Here is a 26,280-nt window from a genome sequence, read left to right on the forward strand (position 1 = left end):
GAACTAGTCCTTGTTTTTCAAAACACTCTCCACCGAGATATCATACCTGGATGTCTCATACAATCCTCTCTCCCACTCTCATTAACATCATACCTCTCCCCACAAGTGGCACACCTTGCAAAGACAGGTATTTGGAGATCTTCTTCTGCTCGTCTCTTCTTGTTGGAACTAGACGCTCGAATGATGTTAACGGGAGCTTTGTGTTTTGTCCTTTTGCACCCCGAGTGATCGCCAAGGTTCTCGCAGCAATTCCATTGGAAGCCCTCGGAGTAATCAGGATCATCTTTGAACGAGAGTGGATCACCATGGCATTGATCGTCGTGATCGGCCCAGAAGTCGTCGTCTTCATAGAGTTCCTTTTCTCCTGGGTAGGATTCCGGGTTAGTATGTAGTTCGGAGGAAGGGGGTGAGGTGAAAATGAGAATGAGCATGGTTATCTGCTTACCTGGATGCCAGAAACAGTTTCTCGTTTTGTTGTCAGAGACATCGAATTCCTGCTCGCAATTCTCACATTTCGCATATAAAGGGACGAACTCCTCATCGCTCTCGATAATTGGTTTTAATATTTTGACTTTTCCACTCCCCTCCTCCTCTTCTTCCTCACTGCTCTCACGCTCACTATCCACATCATCCTCGGAATCACTGTCTCGATGATACCTCACCACATCCTTTCCTTTGACAAGTACCTGTTGCGTTAATAGTTCTCTCACTTCGGGAATATCCCGGGAAAACTGATGGACAAATCTTCTGAGCCGAGTGGAGTCCATGGTTTCGATTGCTTCAATGAGAGCTATGGGAACATATGCGTCAGGCGTTACATTGGGTCGGCTTCCGTTGGTGAGATTGGTGAGTGGTTGACGCGCCACGTTGGGCTGTCCAGACATTGTATCTGGTTTCCTGTGCGCTGGAGGTGCTTCGTCGGACTCTGAATCAGAGCCTGTGAGGTCGATTACTCTGGCTCTCATCTTGCATTAAACTTTGCTGCAAGTAATGGAAATATGTCTCTGTTGTATTTTACAAGTCTGATGATTTTCAAACTGAAGTGAGCGACGCGACAAAGTAAACACGCCTCCTGATCGGATCCCTGTCAATCATGTGACTCAACATCCAACCCCCACCATTGCTCGAAACGGCAATTCCAGACATCAGCTGTGCAATCTCAAGTGAAACACGATAAGACGTCTTTGGCGCAAGATATGTCGACTTGAAGCTTAAACCTTGAGTAAACATCAACCCTTGCCACTGCCTCAGATTCAACAGAGCCAAGTGCCAAAGTCGTCAGAACCCCCACTGCTGACGAAGGTCTTGGGTGCATTCAGCAAGCGACACTCTTTGAGCTGCATTAAAAGGCTTGTGCGACACTGCGCTCATCAAGTGCATCTATCTAAGTTGGCAATGGGTAAGAATAAACACATCTAATTATTGAACTAAATCTCTAACAATCTCATCACCAGCCACAATGTCCAAGATCTTGTCAAAGGTCTCGAGACAAGCTCTTGCTCTCCTGCTTCTCAGCCAAGCCGCCTCAAGCGCAACGATATCAAGAGAAGATAGCTTGGGAGCTGTAGCTAGCGAGAGTAGGATATGCAGTGAGATCGGGATTGGATTACTGCAGAGAGGGGTGAGTGATGAGAGAGTTCTGGGACTGAGCAAGGACTGGTAGTGATGGATTTGAGCTGATCATGTGATGTGGTTAGGGAAATGCTGCAGATGCGCTGGTTGGAACGACGCTGTGTGTGGGTGTGATTGGTACTGTCTAACTCTACGGATATTATATGAAGGGAAGATGAGGGCTGACATACTTCAGGAATGCAACATAGTGGTATGGGAGGAGGAGGATTCATGCTTGTTCGTGGGGCAGATGGATCATATGAGTCGATAGGTAGGTCCTTGCAATTCCTGTCAGATGGATGTTTGCTGAGCGCTTTAGATTTCAGGGAAACGGCTCCAGCGGCTGCTTTCCAAGATATGTACAAAGACAACCCGGCGGCGAGTGTGATTAGTGGATTGGCGAGCGGTATACCCGGTGATCTTCGAGGTTTAGAATATTTGCACAACAAATATGGTGTAAGTATTCCTTGCCTATATTGTCAGTGGAGTTCTGCTTAACATGTCAGGCCTTGCCATGGAGAGCAGTATGTAATCCAGCAGTCCACATTGCTCAGTACGGTTTCCCAGGTATGTGGTTTTCGAGACCAGCGCTCAAGAGGATACTGACCTTCAAAAGTGACCGAGGATCTGGTTCGTTATATGTATGAAGCCACTAAAGATGGCAATACATTCTTGACAGATGATCCTCAATGGGCGGTAGACTTTGCACCGAACGGTAATACTTCCTTTCTTACTCCTAAAGCATCACCAGCTAATGCGCCCAGGAACACTTCTTGGACTGGGAGAGACGCTCACAAGGAAAAGATATGCAAAGTTAGATCCGCATCACCTAAATCCAAGAATCGCTATCTAACTGTTCACCAGTACACTAGAAGTAGTAGCTAAATATGGTGCAAAAGCATTCTATGAAGGGGAAATTGGTACATCCCTCGGAATTTCGACTGTCAAATCTCAAGCCCTACTGACCTTCCACAGCCCAATACACCATCAATGCTCTCCAAGCCGCCAACGGCACAATGACCATGGCAGACCTCGCAAACTACCGGGTCTCCATCCGTGACCCCATCTCAATAACCTACAAAGGCTACAACCTCTACTCCTGCGGCGTCCCCAGTGGTGGATCTGTCGCACTCAGCATCCTCAAGATCATCGAAGGCTACCCTTCACCCTCCGATCTCAACCTCAGTACTCACCGCATCGACGAAGCCATGCGCTTCTCATACGCTGCGCGTGGTGAGCTCGGGGATCCAGATTTCTTCAATTATATGACTGCGTATGAAGCAGATATGTTGAGGCCGAAGACGGCGGAGAAGATTCGAGGGAAGATTGATGATGAGAGGACGAAGAATGTTACGGATTACAATCCAAAGGGGTATTCGGTGCCTGAGAATCATGGGACGTCGCATATTGTGACTTCGGATAGGTCAGGGCTTTCTATTACCTTGACATCAACGGTGAACCTCCTTTTCGGGTCACAGCTGGTGGTTCCAGAGACTGGTATGTTTTTCCCCAATTCTCACTCTCTATCTTGGCAGTGGCACTGCTTTGGACTCGATACTGATCAACGAGAATAGGCGTAATAATGAATAACGAAATGAACGACTTCTCCATCCCCGGCATCCCCAACGCATTCGGCTTCGTCCCCTCACCAATAAACTACATCGCACCCAACAAGCGGCCACTCTCATCCGTAACACCCATAATCGTCACTCACCCAAACGGCACACTCTACCTAACCATCGGAGCCGCAGGCGGCTCTCGCATCATCACTTCTACCGTTCTCGCAATATGGCATGTCTTGGAGCATAACATGACGTTACCTGAGGCGATAAGAGAGCCGACGATGCATGATCAGCTTATTCCTGCGGTGACGACGTTTGAGTACTTGTTTGATAATAGGACGGTGGAGAGTATGCGGGAGAGGGGACATAATGTTACGTGGGTGAAGCCCGGGTATTCTGCTGTGCAGGGAGTGAGGAGGTTGTGGAATGGGACGTTTGAGGCGGCGAGTGAGCCGAGGCAGTTGAACAGTGGTGGGCTGGCTGTGTAGACATACTTACCTAGATAGGGGATTACCATAGAATGTAAATATGAATGTCACAGTACGAATTTAGAGCTTTGGAGTGGACTTCAGTTATGGATAGAAGAGGTCTCGGCTACCTGGAAATGTGAGACCCCGAATCTGACCTTTCGGCACTGAAGTTTTCCAAAAATAATAGAACATTTTACAGAAAGCCAGTGTAACGATATGGTTCATGAATGAAGAAGACACAGCAAAGAAACTTCAAAATCAGCAATGCTGGATATGTTCAAGATGCCGCCGGCCTTCTCATAAATTGTAGTTACACATGAAATGCATTGACCAATCGTTCAATGCCCGTCACTACCCGCTTCCCCGCCAAAACACCCCCACCAGCCCCCACACAAGCTCCATAAAGCGGGCACTTCGGGCTTTGACCAACTCCAGCTCAAACCCCCCACTCTCCACAACCAGCATATATCCTGCAACAAAGCTATCCTTCTCCTCTTTCTCAGTATATACACTTCCCAACATGGCACAGATTCTCCGCCTAGCAGTATCCCAATCCCACACCCTCTCCACCACCACCGAAACCCTCCAAGCCCTCGAACAAACCGCCCGTCAAGCACGCTCCCAATCCGTCGACCTCATCCTCTTCCCTGAAGCCTACCTCGGCGGCTATCCTCGCACAGCGACATTCGGCGCTGCGGTCGGAGCTCGCAGACCAGAAGGCAGAGAGCAGTTCCTGCATTACTTCAAGGATGCGGTGGATCTGGGAGATACGCCTGAGGGAGCGGGGAAGAGGTGGGTGGAGAGGGAGCTGGAGGGTCCGAGGGGTGGGGGTGTGAGGGGTGATGGGACGAGGGAGGAGCTGGAGAGGATTGCGAGGGAGACGGGGGTTTTTGTTGTTACGGGGGTGGTGGAGAGGTGTGGGGGGACGCTGTATTGTGCTGTTTTGTATGTTTGTCCCAGGGAGGGGGTGTTGGGGAAGAGGAGGAAGGTTATGCCGGTATGTCTTAGATTGCGTCCCTTATGTGCAGAGATCTGTGTTTTTGGATTTTGGGATAATTTCTAATTGTTGAGTAGACAGGCAGTGAACGTTTGATTTGGGGACAGGGACAGCCGTCGTCTCTTCGGGCTGTGACGACGACTATTAAGGGCGTGAAGCTCACTTTGGCATCTGCCATCTGCTGGGAGAACTATATGCCCCTCCTCCGACAATCTCTTTACAACCAGAATGTCAATCTATACTTAGCTCCTACCGCAGATGGAAGAGATACCTGGCTACCTCTGATGAGAACGATTGCTTGTGAGGGACGATGTGTGGTGTTGAGTTCGAACCAGTGCATGACAAAGTCGAATTTACCAAATTGGATTGCAGAACATAATGGAGAACAGAGAGCTGTCAATGGGCATTCGACAAATACCCCTACACCGACACCGTCGAGATTGAGAAGGAAATCAACGTATACGGAAGATGGAAATGAAATTGTACTTCCTGAGCCGAAAGGCGTGGATGATGCTGCTGTTACAGAGAACTCTAGTGCGAATGGGTCGCCCCCAGCTCCAAGATTGAGGAGGAAGTCTACTTATACGGAGGATGGCCATGAGATTGCTCTTCCTGTACCCAAACATTCAGAGGATATCGTTGTTACGGAAAACTCCAGTGCGAATGGCCCGCCTCCAGCTTCGAGACTGAGGAGGAAGTCTACCTATACGGAGGATGGCCATGAGATCGCTCTTCCTACGCCAAAGGGTCTGGGCGGCGGACTTCAAAAATCCTGGACAAAGCCGGCTCCATCAGAGTATATATCTCATGGCGGATCATGTATTGTTTCGCCGCTTGGAGAGGTTATTGCTGGACCGTTGTGGGATGATGAGAATGGGCTTTTGACTGTTGATGTTGATTTTGAGGACTGTCTTCGTGGACGGTTGGATCTTGATGTTGGAGGGAGCTATTCGAGGTACGTTCTCGCTTCATCACTCAGGAATTACCTCAAATCCTGGGTATATTAATTGCTTCTAGGAATGATTCGTTCAAGTTGATAGTTGAAGGTTTGGATACCAGTCCACCTGTGTGATTTTGCGACTCTCAAATGCCAGCGCCAATGCCTCCAGCTGTAGCATTATGATCTTGCCAATATTTAGCGGTATAAATGAAATTGACTGACCTCTAATCATACCAATTGGGAGTGGCAGGCTTGTTGCGGGGTCAAGTATCACATGAATTCCCGGCACCTCCACTGAGAAACACGATGTCCGTCTACTTGTACCAGAGCAACAAATAACCAACTTTTATCGCAGCAGAACTTTCCGATCCAAACTTTTTTTCTCTCAGCTGATAAGGTTCCCTGTTTCCTCAACCAAAGTATTAATTTCATGGTTGCCAAGCAAAGTCATTCCCATTATCCCATACCAAGACACGACCGTGTCACGAACGCAGACCAATTGTCATGACGCGTCGGATCGTCTACGGGTCGGTTAAGCTCAAGCAGCTAGCGAAACGAAGGTAACTTAGTGTCTCTGGTAGCTCGAACTCTCGCGATGAAGAGGTCGTGATTGACGAGTATCAGAATCGTGGCTAGAGAACAAGGAAGGATGAACGGTTGACGTCAGAATTTTCATGCTTCTTTCCGCACGGTCACTAGGTGCAATATTTGATGTGACGGGAACTGTTGACTATGTGCAACTTTGAGGTGGCACAAGTGAGAAGAGCCTCTACCTAGGTACTGTTCGACTGATATCAATAGTATCCTGCTCAAGCTTCTGTCCTTTTGCTTATCTCTGGTCTTAGTACCTACTGTAGAGAATTGTCGCAATTTCAAAGACATTGCCGCTACCAAGTAGTTTAAACCACGGCGGCATATGACTGGCAGGCACAGCTGGACAGGGACTCCACATGCCACATACCGGGCTAGACCCAGGCCTTTTGCGCTGTGCTGGGATCAGTGATCTGCACGCTGCAAGCCACACCGGGGCCTCGGGGATGACGCTCTCTCGGCTCTGAAGCTGTTCGGCCTGTCGATCAACATCTGGACTTGACCAGGTTTACCACCAGTCCCAGTCCCAGTCCCAGTGTCAGTGCACACTGCACAGCATTCCATTGATTATTAGGGTCCCTTCCGTCCATGATTGTTATGCTGTTTCTGGGAAATTGTGCCTTCCCTAGTCTGAAGTTCCAGGGAACCATTTGAAGGTTAGCTACTGCCGCGAGCTTGCTTCGTTAGTCCCAGGCGAGGGCAAGAGCGATCAATTCAATCAAGGTGGGACGTACATACCGACCCGCCGGTTGTTGTTTTGTCTCAACCATCTTTGTTTTCTTTCTCTCCATCGATCGTGAAATATCCTCTGTACAGTACAACATCAACCATTAGGCAAGCGGGCTATCAATACGCGTTGAGATCGCTTACATCCTTCAAGATGGTATGTTCAATTCGCAGAAGACTCGATTGTTAATAGGAGTGGTAGAAAGTGCTGAACTGAACTGACTCCATCTCCAGGCTACGTCGAATGCCGGTTCAGGCGGCGCGACGAACTCGGAGAAGAACAGCTCCTCGCTGTCTGCGTTCCTGTCGACTCTGATCCCAGTTGGCCTCCAAGCTGCGGCCTTTGTAGGCATCTTCTTGGTGCTCAGAACGAAGCAGAAGCGCGTCTACAGACCGCGCACTTACCTGGAGACACTTCACGAGGGGTGCGGTATGCCAATTCGCTAGCAGGGACAATCACTGACTGAGTCTACAGAGAAAAGTCGCAGGACCTTCCTCCAGGGAAGTTCAACTGGATTAAGCCGTTCAGAGGCCTGGACGATGAATATGTTCTTAATCATCAATCCCTCGATGGGTACCTCTATATGCGGTTCATCAAGATGTTGGCGGTCATCTGCTTCATCGGCTGTTGTATCACTTGGCCTGTTCTCTTCCCGGTCAACGCGACTGCTGGTGGTCCTGGCAAGGAGTTTGATCTCTTATCGTTTGCGAATATTCCTGCGACTCAGAAGAACAGATATTATGCGCATGTATTCGTATCATGGGCTTTCTTCAGTGAGTGGATTCCTGTGCATTGAGTGCTTTGCTAACGCGTACAGGTGTCGTGATGTACATCATCACGCGCGAAACAATGTACTTCATCAATATCCGTCAAACCTACCTCCTTGCTCCTTTCAATGCAGCTCGCATGTCCTCGCGAACAGTCCTATTCACAGACGTGCCAGAGGAATACCGCAACCAAGAGAAGTTGGCGGCCCTTTTTGGAGGAGCAATGAAGAGATCATGGTTGGCGACCGATTGCAAGGAGTTGACCAAGAAGGTGGAAGAGCGCGACAAGGATGCGATGAAGCTCGAGAATGCCGAGATCAAGCTGGTCCAAACTGCGAACAAGAGACGTCTGAAATGGGAGAAGAAGAACGACAAGAGGAAGGATGCCGCACCTGCTGCTCCTGCTGCTCCTGGTGCCCCCGGTGCTCCTGGTGCTCCTGCTGATGGCGCTGATGCAGAAGTTGCTCTCCCAGGTGCAAGATATATGAAGGATAAGGACCGCCCAAAGCACCGCACTGGAAAGATCCCTTTGATTGGCAAGAAAGTCGATACCATCGATTGGACGCGCAGCGAACTCAGAAGACTCGTCCCGGAAGTCCAAAAGGCGCAAGAGGCTCAACAGCAGTTCAATGGAAAGCTGCTCCCAGCTGTATTCGTCGAGTTCAATACACAGCAAGCTGCCGAGGCTGCGTTCAGAAGGATGACACCCAAGAAGGAGCCGAAGATGAATCCTCGTGCGATCAGCACTACTCCCAGCCAGGTCATCTGGAAGAACCTGAGTATCAGCAAGTCGCAGAGGAGACTCAGAAAGATCGGAACTACCACTTTCATTGTTTTGATGATCGTCTTCTGGGCAATTCCCGTGGCAGTTGTGGGTGCGATCAGTAATATCAATTACTTGACTGACAGTAAGTGTTTGTATATTCGGGTGCAATGATGTGAGCTAACGATGTTTGCAGAGGTCACTTTCTTGAAATTCATCAACGATATTCCAGGTCCAGTATTAGGTGTTGTCACTGGTCTCCTGCCATCAGTCATGCTTGCCGTCCTGATGTCTCTGGTACCTGTCGTCTGCCGATGTGAGTAGACTACCAGTTCTAGTGAAGATATGCTAACATTCCAGTGATGGCCAAACTCAGCGGAGAAGTTACACTTGGAAGAATTGAGCTCAAGACTCAACACTGGTACATGGCTTTCCAAGTCGTCCAGGTCTTCCTTATCACCACCTTTGCTTCTGGAGCAGCTTCAGTTGTCACCGATATCATTAATGATCCAGCTAGTGCCACGACACTCCTTGCTGAGAACCTGCCCAAGGCGTCTAACTTCTTCATCTCTTACATCATCGTTCTAGGTCTGGGCATTGCGGCATCGGATCTTTTGAACATCGGAGCTCTGGCGATGTTGACTATCGTTGGAAAATTCTTGGACAAGTCGCCTCGCAAGATTTTCAATCGGTACATTACTCTGGCCGGTCTGGGATGGGGATCTTTGTATCCTAAGTTCGGAAATATGGGAGTCATTGGTGAGCTCACCCTATCTTCTGTTTCTCTGCCCCGGCTAACCAAATTTCAAGCACTTTCATATTCCATCATCGCTCCCCTTGTCATGGGTTTCGCCTGTGTTGGCTTTGGTCTGATCTACCTCGCCGTTCGGTACAACTCATTCTACGTATTGACAAACAATGTCGACACCAAGGGAGCTGCATACGCTCTTGCTCTCCAACAGTTGACGATCGGTGTTTACATTGGAGAGATCTGTCTCGCAGGTCTCTTTGGCATCAACAAATCATGGCCACACCTCGGTCTCATGCTTGGCTTTATACTCGTAACAGCCCTCTGGCACATTACGATGAACATGGCATTGAAGCCACAGCAAAAGTACCTCCCAGACGACATCGGCGACCAAACATCCCTCTTCATGACCAGCGACCACAAGTCCTACGATTTCAAGAAAGCCGGCGTCCCACCCACCGAAGCCACCGTCTCCGACCACAAGAAGCTCACCGCCAGAAAAGCCTCCATCTTCAGCAAAATCTTCGACCCCTCGAAATTCAAATCGCACACCAAGGTCAAATCCCTCGTACCTGACTTCCCACCACCAAACTACACGCCAGAGGAAGAAGCAGAGGCTTATTACGACCCGGTTCTAAGAAGTCCCGTTCCGAGACTGTGGATCGTGAGGGACTCAATGGGCATCTCACATAGAGAAGTCCAAGATTCGAGTGAGGTTGTGGAGATTAGTGATGATTATGCGACATTCAATGAGAAGGGGAAGGTGGTTTGGGAGTATGAGGATCAGGGCAGGTTGGAGGATGTGCCGATTTGGGAGAAGAGGATTGACTATTGATTATTATATCTCATGGGGGTTCGGAGCTTATACACTACGGCGGGGTGCGGGGTGGCGTTCACCAGGAAAGGCCCGGATGGGGAAATGGGGGTTATAAAAACGACGCTTGACGACTTCGGATGGTATACCTACTTGTGTTTGTATTTGTATCGCTTCCCGTACCGTACCGTAGAGTACGTGCTTTAACGTAGAGTAACTTAACGTACTTATGTAATGTCTGTTAACAAGACTATCCTTACTTGAACTCGGACTTTGATTTGATTTGATTTGGAAATGTCTCCTCCATACTCAGTATGTTTCGCTTAGCCGCCCCCTAGTCTGGACGTGCTTGTGGTCTTGAGAAAGAGTCCAGAGAGGTTGCTCAAGCTCGGCGTGTCGTCTGGTTGAGAGCTCCTTGGGGCCAGTACGGATAAGCAGGACTTTGGTTTGGAGGAATGGAAAGGAGCGGACAGGAAGGAGATACATGATGGAGGCTTGGAGGTTTCAAAATTGGATCTACTACGAAGAAACAGCGTGTTACCTTTCACGTCTAATTGTACACAGAGGGTCTAGAATTGTCCTTATCAGAAGACCAACTAACTACTCGGAGCTGTTGCTTGTGTAGATCAAATTTGTCTATTTGTTTACAACTCAATCAAGGGAAGCACGGAGCAAACCGGGCTAGCTGCAAGAACAGTGGGTGAAGGTGAAAAGATACCTGTTGTAATTGCGCTTCAATTCAAGATGTTTTTATTCTGTTAATTGAATATTATAACGCAGGCAATCGTAAAATTTGACTTGGAGCGAATACGCATTCTTGGACTAAACCTCGTGTTCTTCGGTTCTGTATTTCAATTGTGGTAGGATATACGTGTCCTTGAACACAGAGCACAGGTATTGAGTAAGCTCCAGCTTAAGAATTCATGAACACGGTATACACAACAAGTAATGTCATCCAGCCCACGACAGCGCTCGCACCCTGCACTGATCCCGCATTCTTCTTCTTCTTGAGCTTGTCCATGCATGGCCTAGTGATCGTTTGCCAGTCCCCCTCATTACATTACACCGCATCTTCACCAGAATCATATCAGAGACGTTCGTCGCGAGCTCCTTTGCGGACGACTGGAAGATACAGGGTACTGGCGTGATATCCTCTAGAGTAGGACACTGCCTCCCATCCTTGTAGTGTGTCTCCATGTCGGTAAGACGGATCGCTGCTGAATCCTCCGCGCTAAGTGCCGGGCAAGAGTTGAGGGTAGCTTCGATGTCAGGACGCTGGCCGCCAGGAGCTGTGCCGAACTCGATGTATTGTAATTCGAAATCGGGTGCGTTTTGCCAGCCTTTTTTCCCGTAGCCAGTTCGTGGATTATAAAATTCCTCGGTTTCGGATTCATTGGCGAAGCAGCGGTGGAAAATGCGTACATACCACTGAATGACATATGTGTCCGTAGTTCCGTTTGTCATGTTGACCATTGGGGTATAGAAGAAGTGCTGTCCTGGATTTTGGCCATTGTTGACTGACGCGAGATCACTGAAGCTAAAGCTTTCGTCCCTCCAATAGGCTAGATTTGATTTGAGTTCTCCTTGTACCAATCTGTAGACTTGATGGTCACTTTGAAGTTGAAGTCCAGAGGCCAGACAGAGTCGAGATTGTTGATCCCGAACACGAGAGGGAACCATTGAGTAGGTGCATAAACCGTGTTGTTGCGTGGAAAGATGAGGTCGAACTGCAAGTCTGAAGGAAGTATTCGTTCCGCCTTTGCGGTTGTTGCCGAAAGCAGGGTATGGAAACATGTGAAGAGCAAGACGAGGAATTTCATGGTTGATAAATTATGTATACGAAAAACCTTGAACGGAGAAAGAAAGATGGGCACTATAACATATTTGAAGGATTTGTAACTACCCGACTGATGGTTGTGTTGTCGCCAAGTCTTCCTCTCTTCGCTTCACGGCACGGTGATGTGATATTCATTGTGGGTATGTTTGGATCGCCAAGTGTCTACAGACTACATTTGGGACGTTATGCCCGTGGGGGAGCAGGGGCGCTCATCCGCCGTAATTACAGGGAACTAATAGCTTCCTATTCCAGCAAGTTCTCAGTCTTAGATTGAAGCATCTCGCGAGAACAACATCCCGTACCTGCGTCTGATGGCTGGTTGCATCTTGGCGACCACCATTTTATTTTCTGCCGCTTGGCAAGTCTTCAATGAAGGGCCCATTTCTGCTATGTGTGACATACGGTAAGCTTCAGAGATCTTACTACAGTATTGGTATTCCCAATTTGCTGCCAGGAGTGGGATCATAAAAGCTATCAGTCGCTGATCATCTGGGCTCGTGTGTCAACGCCTTGTCGTTCACATCCACGCGGGAGCTAGGGTCGCTCCCGCAACACAAACCTTAAACTTAACCTTAACCTGGGGAATGATCTTGGTTTCGGATAGGTCTGCAGCTCTCGGAGGCGTAGCAGCTACGAGTAGAATGAATAATGCTGGCGTGGTTTTGGTCATGGCAGAAAAGTAGAAGGGCACGAACCAGCCGTTCGAGGACTCCACTCTGCAGGGTAGATGCAAGTTTGCTCCACCTGCTTGGACCCGAGAAAAGAATGAGGAATAGTTTTGACAGATTCAGGCACTTACCATGCTCACGAGACATAGCCAGCCCAAAGTCATTTGATTTCTTCTTCTCTTTCGCCACTGCTCAGCGACTCTACAACGTTCCCCGGTACCAATCAATTCCTGCGTTGTGATAGGATTCCAGGCGACTGAAATGTTATGATTCGTCTCGTCTCGCGTATATCCTAGCGGCCGAGGTTTTTGCGGGTGTGCGGGTTGTGGTGTGATTTCGCAGTGGAAGTGGCGTGGTTTTTTCGGATGGTCAGATCAGTCAACCTTAAAAATGGGTTTGCGTTCTGGATCGATCTGTGTATATGTATGGGTATGTTCGGAGGCAGCCAGGCGAAAAGAGGGGGTGGAGAAAGTGGGATGGGGTTTTGGAGTTTGGGATCTGGGTGAACAAACTTCTTTCCTTTTGTTTGTTGTCGATGCCTTAAGGTTGATATTGTCGTGTGCTCTTGTATAAACTTTCTAGTTCGGGCAAATCATTGATTAGTATTTTGGGAACGATCGAATCAGATTGAATCGCATTCAATCCAAGTCAACAGCGACGCCCATACCAAATAACCCCGCTATCCAGACGCAAATCCTCCTCAGCGCAAACTACTCAGCTCACCAACCCATCCCAATCCAACCCAGAATCACACCAGAAAACCCTCCAAAATGCCCTACGCATTCCAAAACGTAATCCGCAAGCAATACACACCCGTCCCCGTGCCTCACGGCTTCATCCCCAGCACTGGCACACCAAAACCACATATCCTTTGGGTCGGATGCAGCGATAGTTTGATCCTTGAGACGGAGACGCTGGGTGTGTTGCCGGATGAGATATTCGTGCATCGGAATCTAGGAAATATCTTAAGTAATGGAGATTTGAGCAGTGAGAGTGCGGTGGACTGGTGTGTAGGATTGTTGAAGGTTTGTTTAGTTTCTTGCGTTGTCGACTTCGTGTTTTGGAGTTTTATTTTGGGATTGAGTTTGGGGGAGGGACGAAGGAGATGAGGGGAAAAGGCGAAGGAGAAAATTAGAGATACTTTGAATACTGGCTGACGTTGAGAGGGATAGGTTGATCATATTGTTATCTGTGGACATTATGATTGTGCTCTGATTGACAAGGGAGATGGTAGTGAGCTGGGAGGATGGCACAAGTAGGTCGATCCATCAGCACCTCACACCTCAGCACCTCGTTGCATTACGACAAGTAACGCAGCATAAATACATACTGACAGCAGCTTGACTCTCTAGGAACGTTACGAAACTGCATCACATGAACGAAGACCACCTCGAGAGAGTCAAGTCCAGATTAGACGACTACTGCCGCCATCGACGACTGGAGGAAGTATATGTCCTGGCGGAAGTGGGATGGTTGAAGAGGCAGGAGATTGTGAAGAAGGCTATTGAGGAGAGAGGGTTGCAAATACATGCTTTTGTGTATGATAAGGCCAAGAATGCTTGTGTCCGATTGGTGGAGGAGCAGGAGGAGAATTGAATTGAGACGCTGGTGATGGAATTGAGCAAAGTTTCTAGGCTCGCAAATTGATACCCATTAAAGCCGATGACAAACAAACAGCAGACAGTGCTACCCCATATGACTGAGAATCTGATATAAATCCAGAACGAGGGGAGGGGCGAACAGCTCCGTCCTTGATGGTCTGATGGTGTTCCATTCAGCGTGCTGGGCTAGAGCCTCGGCGCTGACAGCAGCCGGTCAAGTTTCAAGAGACGCAAAAGCACAACTTCACCATCGGAAGCCCCGCCCTCTACACTATCATATTTTCTCAAAGACTTCTGGCGCGTGCGAAAATAATGCGGCTCACCTCCACTTGAAGATATATCTGCGGGTATGGGGAGAGCCCATTCTTCATGGGGCAGAGTCGCCAAGGTTAAATCCCCAGTGCATCGACCCCGCGGCCTGGTCGTCAACGACATGCCATGCCTTCACATCACCAAAGCTACCGCCCACGACCGCCACAAGGCCAATTGGCATCTCAAAACATACATCTAATCCCTCCCTAAATCTCGTGAGCTTTCTGGATAATCGAAACCCACGGTCTTCTTCTATCGCCATCACAATGCTCTACGGCATCATCCCCCGCAATGTCGTCTCCTTCAACGCAGAAACCGACATACCAGCTCTAGATGGGAAAATAATACTAGTAACCGGCGGTACAACTACCCTCTCCTCTCCCTAGAAAGACACGTTACTGACCTCCCCAGGGAACGTCGGCCTAGGCAAACAAACAATCCTCCAACTCTCGAAACACAACCCCAAGCGCATCTACCTCGCCGCACGCACCGAGTCCAAAGCCGAAGCTGCAATCAAAGAGATCCAATCCCTCGTACCCTCCGCGCCGATCACATACATCCATTGCGATCTCACATCCTTGACTTCTGTACAGCAATGTGCACGGGAATTCACGTCGAAGGAGGAGCGGCTAGATCTCCTGTTCTTAAACGCAGGAATCATGGCTACACCACCCGGGACCACCGCCGAAGGCTATGAGATCCAATTCGGCACAAACCATATCGGGCACGCCCTCCTCACCAAACTTCTCCTCCCTACACTCGTCAAGACCGCAGCGGCGCCAGGTTCCGACGTCAGGGTTATAAGTCTCTCGTCCGTTGGACACCTGTACGCGCCGTGGAGCGGGTTATCCTTCCCGGATCTGAAGACAGATATGCGGGGTTCAACGACATGGTGTCGCTATGCGCAGTCCAAGTTGGCGAATATTCTGTTTGCGAGAGGGTTGCAGAAGAGGGTTGGGGAGAAGGGGATTAAAGCTGTTGCTGTGCATCCTGGGGTTGTGGATACGGAGTTGTATCGCTCGACTTTTAGTGGGTATGGGCCCCTGGGGCGGCTGTTGGATAAGGGCAAGAGGTTTGTGTATACGGGGGTGGAGAAGGGGGCTTTGAATCAGCTTTGGGCGGGTGTGGGGAAGGATGTTGAGGGTGGTGAGTACTATACTCCTGTTGGGGTGAGTGGGCAGGGGAGTAAGTGGAGTGTGGATGAGGGGTTGGCTGATGCGCTGTGGGAGTGGACGGAGAAGGAGCTGGTGGGGTATAAGATATGAAGATTTGAAATGTGTGGGAGATATCAAATTCTGAGTTGTGGTCCTGTTAGGATGGCTGGAAAGAGAAGTGACTGGATCATGTGTGACGTTTCAATCAAGGCCTGGCGTGATGGTTACTAGTCGTGGGTGACAGAAGATGGCTGTTGACAAGATTCAGCTGTCACAAGTTGTGCTGGTGAGAATGAGTTTCCTATCATACAGTGTCAAGCCAAGTTACGGATTTTACTTCACCCGGCCCTGCCCACCCTGCATTTATCTCGTTTCTCAACCATATACTGCTACAATCGGTCGATGCGGGACTCCCATGCACTCCTCTTCTCTGGCGGTGGAATTCTTTCTTCTTGATTTCTCTCCATTCAGCGGCGAGATTCTTGTTCACACACCGGTCTTGCCATTATTTCTAGGTTTGGTATTGCTTACTTGTCCGTATTTCCATGCTTGACTTTGGTCCTGTCTGCTTCTCGGTGTTTCTAAACTCGACCTTCGGATCTGATCACCACGTCTGAGCTGCCGGAGGGGAAACAAGAGAATCACAATGCAAGTGCAGTCATCATCTTTACAATGGTTATATCATGTTCCTTGCTCAATACACGATAATCAATTGAGGAATTCCAATTGGACTTTTGGTCTTATTCCCGGGTTCTCATGCACCTTGTCCGCCACGTTGATGACCCTGGACTCTTGGTCCCCCACCTCATCTGGTCAGATCCACCAAGTACGCCTTCGCTAGTGGCAGAGCTCTCCCTCACAAATCTCCTTTGATGGCAGCTTTAACCTAAAGAATGAAGCAGGAACATACGAAACGACATAAACGTCTTAAACCCCTCTTCCTCAAACCCCGTCGTTCTTGTCGAACCAACGCCTCCACTTTTGATCGAATCTCTGGAATAGTCAAATCCAACCTAGCCAAGCTATAAACCATATAACTGTATCCCTTGGCCCATACCTGTCGGAGAGGTATACCCTTAGGCTTCGGAAACAGAATCTCATCTGCGAAATAACAGTTTTTCTGAACTTCATCATATCGATCATCCTCATGGGGTTTGACAGTTGATGTACCTCCCCACTCGGCGCAACGCATGCCATCAGGAGGACTGACATCAAGGGCTTTGACATAGTCGTCGCCGCAAGCGAGAATGTCTAATCTATGGAGAAGAAGGTTGCGGAGTTCTTGGAGAGCTTTTCGGTCGTTGCGTATTTGGCCGGAGTCGAAGGCGTACATCTCGGTGGAGAGGCCGACATTGTCGTAGCACTCTCCAGTGTTGCCTTCTTGATACATTAATACCAGCCTGGAGATCTCGTTTCTTAATTCTAGCAAGTCCATGTCTTGTACAGCGTTGGTTCTAATCTTTTGCGTTCGGAAGTTTGGCGCTGAGGCCGTTGCTTTGCAGTTGGCGAGCTATTTTCCTTTTATTTTCGATCCTTGTTTCACAAAGCGTTTTTGTACCTAGAGCATGTTTTCATTAAAATTGTATAGGCGAGCCCTATTCAATATGGATCTGAACTGTGTAATGTTAGAATATGAGGCTAGTGAGACACTACTAAAGCTACCAGTCGTGGCATAATTAGGGTTGTCGTTCTACATTTATTACATTAGCCCAAGGTTGGCATGAGAAAGTTACACTACGGCCAGAAAATTAAAATATGTGAGTATACGGGCGTCGGGTGAAGATCGTAAGAAATAGAGGACAGTTGGAACTGTTCAACATATGCACCTCACATTTAGCAAAATAATGGCACCTTACTTACAATCACTAAACGTATCGCGGGTTTTTTATTTATACAATTTACAAGGCACTATACTGAGAGCTATCGAGGTATTGGTGCTCCAATATTCATGGATATGTTTGATAAGAATGTATCTGGCCATTGGCTATTTCCATGTTAATGGCCTGCGACCCGTTCAAGGCACAGCAAACTTGTTGGTCGTAATTTGTACTAAGCAAGATTCCCAGCTTGAATCAAACCTAATGCCGAGAACGAGAAGCAGCTAAAATACAAACTCAGAATATCCCAGCTCGGGTCACTGGCTGCACGGCTGCCCGTCCAAGGGTTTCAGTCCTAGAGCTGGAACATATCTGCCTGCGCGGACAAGAGAACCTAGTCGGTAGGTGAGGAGGTCGCGCATTTCTTGTAAGGCAGAGACGTTGTTGGGGAGCAGACCGTGATCGAAGTCCTCCAGTTTGGAATGGAGTCTGTGATTATTCCGTGTATCTGCCTGTCCGATATTGCCTTCTTCGTATATTTTCTTGAGTCTCCAGACTTCGTCCCTCAAGGACTGTATGTCCTCCTCTTTAATAGCCATTGATGTCATTGTTTTGAGTAAACTCTCATGCTCAGCGTAGTCTACTCTCCTTGTGCTGTGAGCGTCTGGGGGAGACAATGAATACAGTTTCCTGTAAATAAGATATCTGATTGGGTAAAAGGGCGAGATTGAAGGTGTCTTCTAGCACCCGAGGTTGATCCAGGTCACCGGACGAGTGTGCGTTTGTCAAAGCCGGCGTTGCGCTAGCTATTGCACTGAGGGCTCTAAATAATAGTAAGTATTATTGTAGGCAAAATGTGGATAAGGCTTTCCCTTTCTCTGGCATGTCCGCTGCTGAGGGTCGTGTTCGCCAATGAGAGATCGACCTTTGAACGAATACCTAACATGACATGATTCGACCTATCCTCACTGTATACATGACGATCTTTGACCAAGGACCGTAGCGTAAAATATAAAATGAACGACTGACTAAAGCTTGCCCAGTCTTATCCTGAGGTTGGAATCAGTATTCGAGATTTCTTTGGTAACCAACCAGCACCACAGTATCCACAAAATGAGGCTCTCGGCACTCGAATCTTAGCACCGGCACTTGAGCGATCAGGGCTCTCAGTGGCCCGTGCCGCTGTCGCCCAGGCTGCGCAGGTAGCGAATGAACGTCAGCGCGCCTTCTGAAGATATATCCATGGATGAATCATCCATGGACATGTTGAAATTGAAATGGAACTGAAAATTCTCATGTGTTTGTAATTTTGCATGCGTTTCCTGGAATGCTTGTCGTGAGTATGGATCCTTTACTTTCTTGTGAAACGCCGAAATGCGATTTCAATATGGGTTGTTTACTTTCGACAGCTTCTCTGACTGTTGGGGGGATCTGGATTGCACGCGTGCGGCGAGACCAGAAAACGCAGAGGAAAGCACTAGCATCTAGGGAATTGAGATGTGGATAAGAACAGGATGGCACTTCGCACGTGTTTCCAGTATTGAGAGGGAGTTCTTTCTCTCATTCTGATCTACATCCCAGTGCCTAAAGTCAGCTTAAGCTACACTACAATTTGTGACCGTGCGACCGTGAGCGCTAGACAGAAGGTGCTATACCTGGGACGTAAGAGAATGGGAGCGTATCACTGTTCATGCAACTAATGTTCAGAAGCGGAAAGAAAAGTGAGAGGCAAGTGACTCAACGAAGGGACAAACTACAGCCTATCGCACCTTCCTGCGAAGCACATAACGAATGTTGTGAGTAAGGCCATAAGCATGTGCAACGGCGAAAACGTGCAGGCGCAAATGGGACCAGACCAGTATTGGAGCTGGTCATGTCAGTGCCAATGACAGCTTTGCGGTGTTGCTGTTAGATCAACAGCCTAGGTCGCCGCCTGGATGCGCCCATGAAGAAACTATTATGTGATGAGCCAAACTTGACAACTATGGTTGGTTGTGCAAATATTCCCTAATCAAGTAAAGAACCATTGCGATACCTGGGCTTGAGTCTAGTGCACTAGATAACTGCGACGATCGTAGGTGTGCTATTTGTCCTTCGTCCAGGCTTGCGGAATGTCTCGAGGCCTTCACCTTGGTAACAGACAGCATGGAGGGCTCAAGTATGGTTCAGTACCAGTGACTCTGGGAGTAAGGAGCCAATGCGGTCGCTGCTTGCGAGCGTACCAGCCTGGAGGGAGGAAAGCGCCGTTGGTGCTAAGCAACCATTCGTCCAGCATCGTGCAAACTGACATTTTAGCCAAGCATCGTGAGCTCACTCTGTAATGTTGAAGACGTTTATGTAAAGTGCTTCCAAGTGCACCGTGCTAAATTAGAGCCTTCGGAACGCATACATATTGCGCCCCCTCACCTCTGATTCTTGCTTTCCTTTCTTCTCCAGACATCGTCTTTTTGATCAGTACTTCAAGTGTTCTGCCACTACCCGTAGGGTTTGCTGATATCAAACTTTCGATAATATCCATCTTCTGCTCAGTACTTCAAGTGTTCCGCCACTACCCATTGGGTTTACTGAATCCAGACTTTAGATATTTGCCTTTCTCGTCTTGTAGCACGGTACTTCAAGTGTCTCGCCACTACCCGTAGGGTTTACCGCACGCTGTGTTTCGATAGCAACCGCTTTATTAGCCACTGTCGCCCACCCAGCTCTCATCACACGACAAACTTGATCTTCACCATGAGTGTCGTCAAGTTCTTCCGCCAACTGTGCTGCCCCTGGGCCCCAGCACTTGATGAGGAGCCAAGCCCCATCGCCCCGAGAATAGCAACAACTGCGACCGCCTCGATTTCCAGCCGGCATCGCCGCGCTGAGGAGGAATACCGGCGTAGGCTCGGTGGCATTTCCGGGGTAACCCATTTCAACCGCGAGGATGAATTCGGGACCCTGAAGAGGCAGTACGAAGCCTATTTTCGGATGAAGCCAACCTCCTCTCGCCGCTGGGGCAAAGGGGCTTGGTGGACTGAGTATGAGCAGCTTCCAGCTGTCGATCCTCGGTTCCGCTGGGCATGAGCAGTAGTGTGTTGCTTGTGTCCAGTGTTCGCAAGGTACGTATGTTTCTTTTGTTGAGTGTGGAGATAGATGGGGCGACGGCACGTCTTTTCTGGGGCCCCTGCCTTAGCAACTACCCATCAGCCCACAGCGCACACTACCTTTCCTTGGTTCCATCGGGCGTTTGGTGTTCGGCGTTTTGATTTTATGCTTGTTTTGGGGTCTGCTTGGGATTTCCTTTGTTTCCGGGAGGCACTTGACGGTGGTAGACATGTCTTTTTTGCTCTCGTAGCATTGGGGTCCCCTGTCTTTGATCAATGTGTATCGAGCACGAACGTCGTTTGCCTTATCCACTTTGTATCTTTCTTTTGTTTCCGGGAGGCCTTGTCATGGCGGTGGTAGACATGTCTTTTCTGTTCTCTGAACAGAGGGGTCCCCTGTCTCTGACCAATGTGTTTCGATCACGAACGTCCCTGGCCTTATCCACTTTGTAATTTCCTATGTCTTGGGTGGCCTGCAAAGTCGAACTCTCACCTTCACGTGGTGCAGGCTGTAAACGCTCAATTGCAACTTCGCAGTCTGAGATAGCCAACGAGAGTCGCCCCCATGGTTTTCCAAGCCAAGGGGATGAAGATAGAGTTGTCTCTACATTGATTTGATATGAAGCTGGGTATGTCTCTTGTAGAGAGCCTCTGCTGGGATGGGGATCTGTGGGTATCAACGTGGGTGGACGAGGATAGGGGTGCTGAGGGAGAAAGGCACCTGTGGCCTGACTGTACATACCTATAGATAGCATCACCAAATAAACCAACCTCCATTGACGAACATCGACCTGCCCACCCACATATTCCTCGGCCAGATTTGATACTTTGCGACCGGACAGACTCCAAACTGACCCATTCATGTTTTCTATCTCTCCAAGTGCCGTCTCCATCTTGAGGTGGCCATACGTTCTCTTCGTGCATGGTCACTTCTCGCCATTCGGAACGTATCATTGCCAGGCTCACCCAACCCAATGCAGGACAATACCAAGAAGGCAACAGTAGACGGCATAACCATATGGGTGGGCGAGTTCTTTGATAGAATGAAGATGATGTTGCAAGCCTGTCGCAGTCACACATGCATATGTACTGCGCGTGCAAATGGCAGCAGTATCCAGTTGACGACGATGAATCACACCTTGAGTGAGACAATGCTGTCATGTGTCCTATAAACTGTTCGCGAGGAAGGCCAATCTCTCCTTGTGGACGATATAGAGATACAGGACTCTACGCGAGCCTTGACGGGAAGGATTAGTGTTCTACTTGAACGGCATGTGCCGATCACACAAAGAGGCAAAGTCGATATTTGATCCATGTCGATACTGAAAGATCGTTGATTAAACGTTAGTTCTACTAAATTCTCGCGCCCGCACGAGAGGCAGATTAAATACCGGATTTTAGGTAGTAGAGGGGGTTAAATTTTCAAGTTTTACTAAGCTTTCTTTCTTGTTTCCTGATTAGTCCTAAACTTTTAGAGTATAACTAATCTTCTGTCGCTCGCTTTCTTATTAGTTATAGCCTCTTACCTTACTACCTAAGGCTTATCTTATATTAGATCCGCTTAAGCTACCTAACGTCCGGACCTAAGCTATAGCTTAAGTTCCTTTATTATTTTTAATAATAATAATAATAATAATAATAATAATAATAATAATAATAATAATAATAATAATAATAATAATAATAATAATAATAATAATAATAATAATAATAATAATAATAATAATAATAATAATAATAATAATAATAATAATAATAATAATAATAATAATAATAATAATAATAATAATAATAATAATAATAATAATAATAATAATAATAATAATAATAATAATAATAATAATAATAATAATAATAATAATAATAATAATAATAATAATAATAATAATAATAATAATAATAATAATAATAATAATAATAATAATAATAATAATAATAATAATAATATAAGTGTACTTTTAAAAGGAGTGATAAAAGAAGCTATAATCAAAGTTATTAAAAGAGATTATTAGAAGGAATTATAGTTTATACAAAGAGTTATAAACAGAGTTATAAGAGTATTTATAAGAGATATTATTAAAAAAAGTTAAAAGTTATTAGAATAGTTTTAAAGACAGTTATAAGTAAAATTATAAGAGTAATTATAAGAGAAGGTATTAGTAAAAGTTATAAGAATAAGTTATTAAAATAAGTTATTAGAATAAGGTATTAGAATAAGGTATTAGAATAAGTTATTAGAAAGAAGTTATAAGTTATAAAAGTGTTATAAAAAGCGTTCTAAAAAGTAGTTTAAAGAGTATTAAAAATTATTATAAGAAGACTTATAAAAATTGTTATAAAAAGCGTTATAAAAAGTATTATAAAAAGAGTTCTAGAAAGTAGTTTTTAGAGTATTATAAAAAATAGTTTAAAGAATATTATAGAAAGAGGTATAAAAAGAGGTATAAAAAGAGGTATAAAAAGAGGTATAAAAAGAGGTATAAAAAGAGGTATAATAGGAATTATAAAAGAAATTATAAGAAGACTTATAAGAAGAGGGTTAAGAGAGGTTTTAAAGGGAGTTATAAAACAATTATAAAGAGAATTATAAAGAGAATTATAAAGAGAATTATAAAGAGAATTATAAAGAGAATTATAAAGAGAATTATAAAGAGAATTATAAAGAGAATTATAAAGAGAATTATAAAGAGAATTATAAAGAGAATTATAAAGAGAATTATAAAGAGAATTTATCACGGACTACCTAGGAGCCTAAGGACTCCTAGGTAGGAGGGGCTAGGAGACTATAAGCTTAGGGAGATACTTACTCTTAGAAGAAATCTTCTAGGAGATAAGGGCTCCTAAGAGAACTCCTCCCCTAGGATTTTATAGTACTATAATAGTTACGTATATTATATAATCTAAAGTACTATAGTTAAGGATATAAGTTCTAGTGACTAATATTATATAATAAATCCTTAGATCCCCGGATCTTATAATAAGGGAAGAGATCTAAAGATCTACAGATCTATACTAAAGAGATCTATAGAAATAGGGGTTCTATATAAGACTAGTATATCTATTATTAGATAAGAGCTTTATACTTAACTTTAAATAGTATTCTAATACTTAGTAATTATCTTTCTATTTACGTAATATACTTACCTTTTAATTATTAGAGATTAACTATAGCCTTCTGTATTTATAATAAGTAAATACTAGACTATTATACTTTAAGTACTATCTTATTAGAGGTACTAACTTATGAAGATAATATATCCTCTATTAAAAGATTATTATCGAATAATAACCCGGCTCCTACTAAGGTCTTCGATATAAAGAATATACCTAAGATCGCCGCCCCGGATTTCTATAGTAGAGACTAATCTAAACTCAGAGTATACCTTACGTAAGTTAAGCTCTATATAAGCTTTAATAGTTATTAGTTTACTATAGATACTAATAAAGTCCTTTAAGCTTTATCCTTTCTCTAAGGATCTACTTTTAATTAGATTAAGACCTTTCTCTTAGATTATATTTAAAACCGAACTAAGGATAAAAGAGTCTCTATAGTAATAACTAAGGAATTCTAAAGGATCTTTATAACTTTTAAAGGTTTTAAATATAAGATTAATTATATTTTCAGCGATATTAATTAGAACCGCACTACTAAGCAGAATATCCAGAACCTAAAGTAAGTCGGGTTAGTAACTATATATACTACTACTTTCTAATAGTTCACTAATTAGACTAGCTAGAATAATAATACTCTTTAGGTATAGTATTATAAAGGGTTAAAGAATAGAGTAAAAGATAAGATAGTAAGATTAGATACACTTACCGGTTTATAAGAACTTATCGAGATAACTATTAAGATTAACAACTGAAATTACGAGAGAGTACTTAAGAAAAAGAGCTAATACTACTCCGGAACATATATATACTAAGGAAAAGGAGGTAATAATAAGAAACTATTCTACCCTCGGGAGATAAAGCTTAATACGATATTCCGGAAGCTAAGTTACTAAGGAAAGCTATATAATAGTAGGTTATCTAAGAAAGTTATAAATAAGTAGCGAGAGAAGAAGCTATACTTTGAATATAACTTCCCGGGTTATATAGCTAAGTTTTATTAATAAAAGAAGTCGTAAATAGATAAGAAATATACTAATATAATAGGATATAGCTCTTATAATGAACTAATATAATAGCTTACTGCGGCGTATTAATATATAACTACGGATAAGCTTAAGGAGAATTATATCTATACTTAATTAAGTAATTCTAATAATAGTAAGCGAGATTCTGCGAGTATCGTAGATTAGCTTAAGTAGATTATTATTAGTACGTCTCCTAAGGACTATATATATCGAGACGACGATAGCTCTGGACTAGATAATAATATAGAGCTAATACTAAGTAATAGTAAGAAAGAAGCCTAGGAGCTAGAGTAGACTCCTAAACTAAGGCTACTTTAACCTGAACTCTTAGGACTAAAGGTAGGTGAAATTTAGGAAGTTACTTAATAGGAAGAGAGCTTATATTAGGTCAGCTGTAATACTCGCTACTAGACTAATATAACTACTAAGGTTACCTATTAAGAACTAAGCCTTATTAGCTTAGGGGGTCTACTATAAGAGGTAAAATATAAAGTAGTCTACCGGGACTATAAGCGGATTAAATAAAGAATAGCTAGTAGCTAGGAAGGATTAGCGACTTTTATATAGTACTTATTACTCTAGAATACTATTATTCTTAACGCTAGCGCGCTACTAAAAGTAGGCGAGAAATAAGAGATTATAATAGAAAACTAATATTATAAGATATAGGTCTACGTTAATAATAATAGTCGTTACTATTACGAGATATATAACTTAGTAATATATACTAAACTCAGAATAAGGCTTATATATAAAGTTAGCCTAAGCTATAGTAATCGGAGAGTATAAGAGAGTGTCCTTAATTATAGTGTATATTAGGAGTATTTCTATATACGGTAGCTTACTACTATTAGAGATAAGTATCTTATATTAGAAGTAAAGATTAAGGGAGTTAAGCTTCAGGTGATAGTAGATTCTAGGGCATAAGAGAACTTTATATCTCTTACTATTATACTTAAATACTATCTATTAACTAAAGTAAAGGATAAAGGGTACTATTTAGTACTAGTAGATAGTAAGGTCGCCTCTAATAGATTAATCGAGATCCAGACTACTTTAGTTTATATAAGTATCGCTAGGCACTCCGAAATAATCTAGTTTAATATCATTAGGATTAGAAGGTATAATATTATCTTAGGGTTACTATAGATAGAGAAGTATAATCCTATTATTAATTAACAGATAGGAAAGCTTAAGTTTAGTTATTACAGAGACTACTATTACCTACCGGGAATAAAAGTAGTAAGTATTCGAGAGGTTAGCACTACCTCTAAGGAAGAGCTCAGATACTAAAGCAAGGGTCTACTAATAAAGGATATATTATTAGTATATAAGAAGTTTATAGTACTATTTAAAGAGGAACAAGGTATTAAAGCCTTACTAAAGTACTAAGATTATAATTATCAGATTAAGTTAGAACTAGGTACTAAGCTAATATTCTAACTACTTAAGGAATATTTAGCGATAGACTTAATAACAATTAAGTAATATATTAATAAAAACCTAACGAAGGGATTTATCTAAGAGTCTAAATCTCTATAGGGAAGTAATATCTTATTTGTAAAGAAGAAAGATAGTAGATAACAAATATATATTAACTACTATCGATTAAACGATATAATAAAGAAGGATCGTTATATACTACTATTAGCTAAGGAGCTACAGGATAGACTTATTAA

At 44.9% G+C, this 26,280-nt stretch overlaps 9 protein-coding genes across 9 annotated transcripts; 6 read left to right on the forward strand and 3 right to left on the reverse strand.

Moving 5' to 3' along the window:
- Positions 1-17: 17 nt before the first annotated feature.
- Positions 18-1,016, reverse strand: ONS95_003507 (uncharacterized protein; the record flags this gene model as incomplete). The annotated part of the gene is made up of 2 exons (XM_058496820.1): positions 446-1,016; positions 18-364 (listed from the first exon to the last, which is right to left on the reverse strand). Exons 1-2 carry the CDS (start codon positions 963-965, stop codon positions 18-20), a joined length of 867 nt encoding a protein of 288 aa, XP_058352762.1. The 5' UTR covers positions 966-1,016.
- Positions 1,017-1,146: 130 nt separating this feature from the next.
- Positions 1,147-3,739, forward strand: ONS95_003508 (uncharacterized protein). Its single transcript, XM_058496821.1, has 11 exons — positions 1,147-1,399; positions 1,455-1,621; positions 1,698-1,749; positions 1,808-1,882; positions 1,931-2,067; positions 2,118-2,178; positions 2,228-2,326; positions 2,376-2,424; positions 2,476-2,531; positions 2,587-3,108; positions 3,186-3,739. Exons 1-11 carry the CDS (start codon positions 1,396-1,398, stop codon positions 3,659-3,661), a joined length of 1,698 nt encoding a protein of 565 aa, XP_058352763.1. The 5' UTR covers positions 1,147-1,395; the 3' UTR covers positions 3,662-3,739.
- A 299-nt stretch (positions 3,740-4,038) lies between these two features.
- On the forward strand, positions 4,039-6,377 carry ONS95_003509 (uncharacterized protein). The gene is made up of 3 exons (XM_058496822.1): positions 4,039-4,640; positions 4,718-5,595; positions 5,658-6,377. The coding sequence occupies exons 1-3, from the start codon at positions 4,164-4,166 to the stop codon at positions 5,710-5,712; spliced, it is 1,410 nt and encodes a 469-aa protein (XP_058352764.1). The 5' UTR covers positions 4,039-4,163; the 3' UTR covers positions 5,713-6,377.
- A 301-nt stretch (positions 6,378-6,678) lies between these two features.
- ONS95_003510 (uncharacterized protein) lies at positions 6,679-10,250 on the forward strand. Its single transcript, XM_058496823.1, has 7 exons — positions 6,679-7,054; positions 7,132-7,322; positions 7,373-7,671; positions 7,716-8,573; positions 8,625-8,744; positions 8,789-9,187; positions 9,239-10,250. The coding sequence occupies exons 1-7, from the start codon at positions 7,052-7,054 to the stop codon at positions 10,009-10,011; spliced, it is 2,643 nt and encodes an 880-aa protein (XP_058352765.1). The 5' UTR covers positions 6,679-7,051; the 3' UTR covers positions 10,012-10,250.
- Positions 10,251-10,787: 537 nt separating this feature from the next.
- ONS95_003511 (uncharacterized protein) lies at positions 10,788-12,673 on the reverse strand. The gene is made up of 2 exons (XM_058496824.1): positions 12,130-12,673; positions 10,788-12,070 (listed from the first exon to the last, which is right to left on the reverse strand). The coding sequence occupies exon 2, from the start codon at positions 11,782-11,784 to the stop codon at positions 10,942-10,944; it is 843 nt and encodes a 280-aa protein (XP_058352766.1). The 5' UTR covers positions 11,785-12,070; positions 12,130-12,673; the 3' UTR covers positions 10,788-10,941.
- A 592-nt stretch (positions 12,674-13,265) lies between these two features.
- Positions 13,266-14,091, forward strand: ONS95_003513 (uncharacterized protein; the record flags this gene model as incomplete). Its single annotated transcript, XM_058496825.1, has 3 exons — positions 13,266-13,520; positions 13,668-13,750; positions 13,848-14,091. The coding sequence occupies 3 exons, from the start codon at positions 13,266-13,268 to the stop codon at positions 14,089-14,091; spliced, it is 582 nt and encodes a 193-aa protein (XP_058352767.1).
- Positions 14,092-14,257: 166 nt separating this feature from the next.
- ONS95_003514 (uncharacterized protein) lies at positions 14,258-15,673 on the forward strand (the record flags this gene model as incomplete). The annotated part of the gene is made up of 2 exons (XM_058496826.1): positions 14,258-14,768; positions 14,820-15,673. 2 exons carry the CDS (start codon positions 14,258-14,260, stop codon positions 15,671-15,673), a joined length of 1,365 nt encoding a protein of 454 aa, XP_058352768.1.
- Positions 15,674-16,448: 775 nt separating this feature from the next.
- On the reverse strand, positions 16,449-16,997 carry ONS95_003515 (uncharacterized protein; the record flags this gene model as incomplete). The annotated part of the gene is made up of 1 exon (XM_058496827.1): positions 16,449-16,997. One exon carries the CDS (start codon positions 16,995-16,997, stop codon positions 16,449-16,451), a length of 549 nt encoding a protein of 182 aa, XP_058352769.1.
- Positions 16,998-20,109: 3,112 nt separating this feature from the next.
- ONS95_003516 (uncharacterized protein) lies at positions 20,110-20,442 on the forward strand (the record flags this gene model as incomplete). The annotated part of the gene is made up of 1 exon (XM_058496828.1): positions 20,110-20,442. One exon carries the CDS (start codon positions 20,110-20,112, stop codon positions 20,440-20,442), a length of 333 nt encoding a protein of 110 aa, XP_058352770.1.
- Positions 20,443-26,280: the final 5,838 nt, after the last annotated feature.

Source organism: Cadophora gregata, assembly GCF_030347475.1.
Source record: "Cadophora gregata isolate MNR1 chromosome Unknown scaffold_13, whole genome shotgun sequence".
NCBI classification, from domain to species: domain Eukaryota; kingdom Fungi; phylum Ascomycota; class Leotiomycetes; order Helotiales; family Ploettnerulaceae; genus Cadophora; species Cadophora gregata.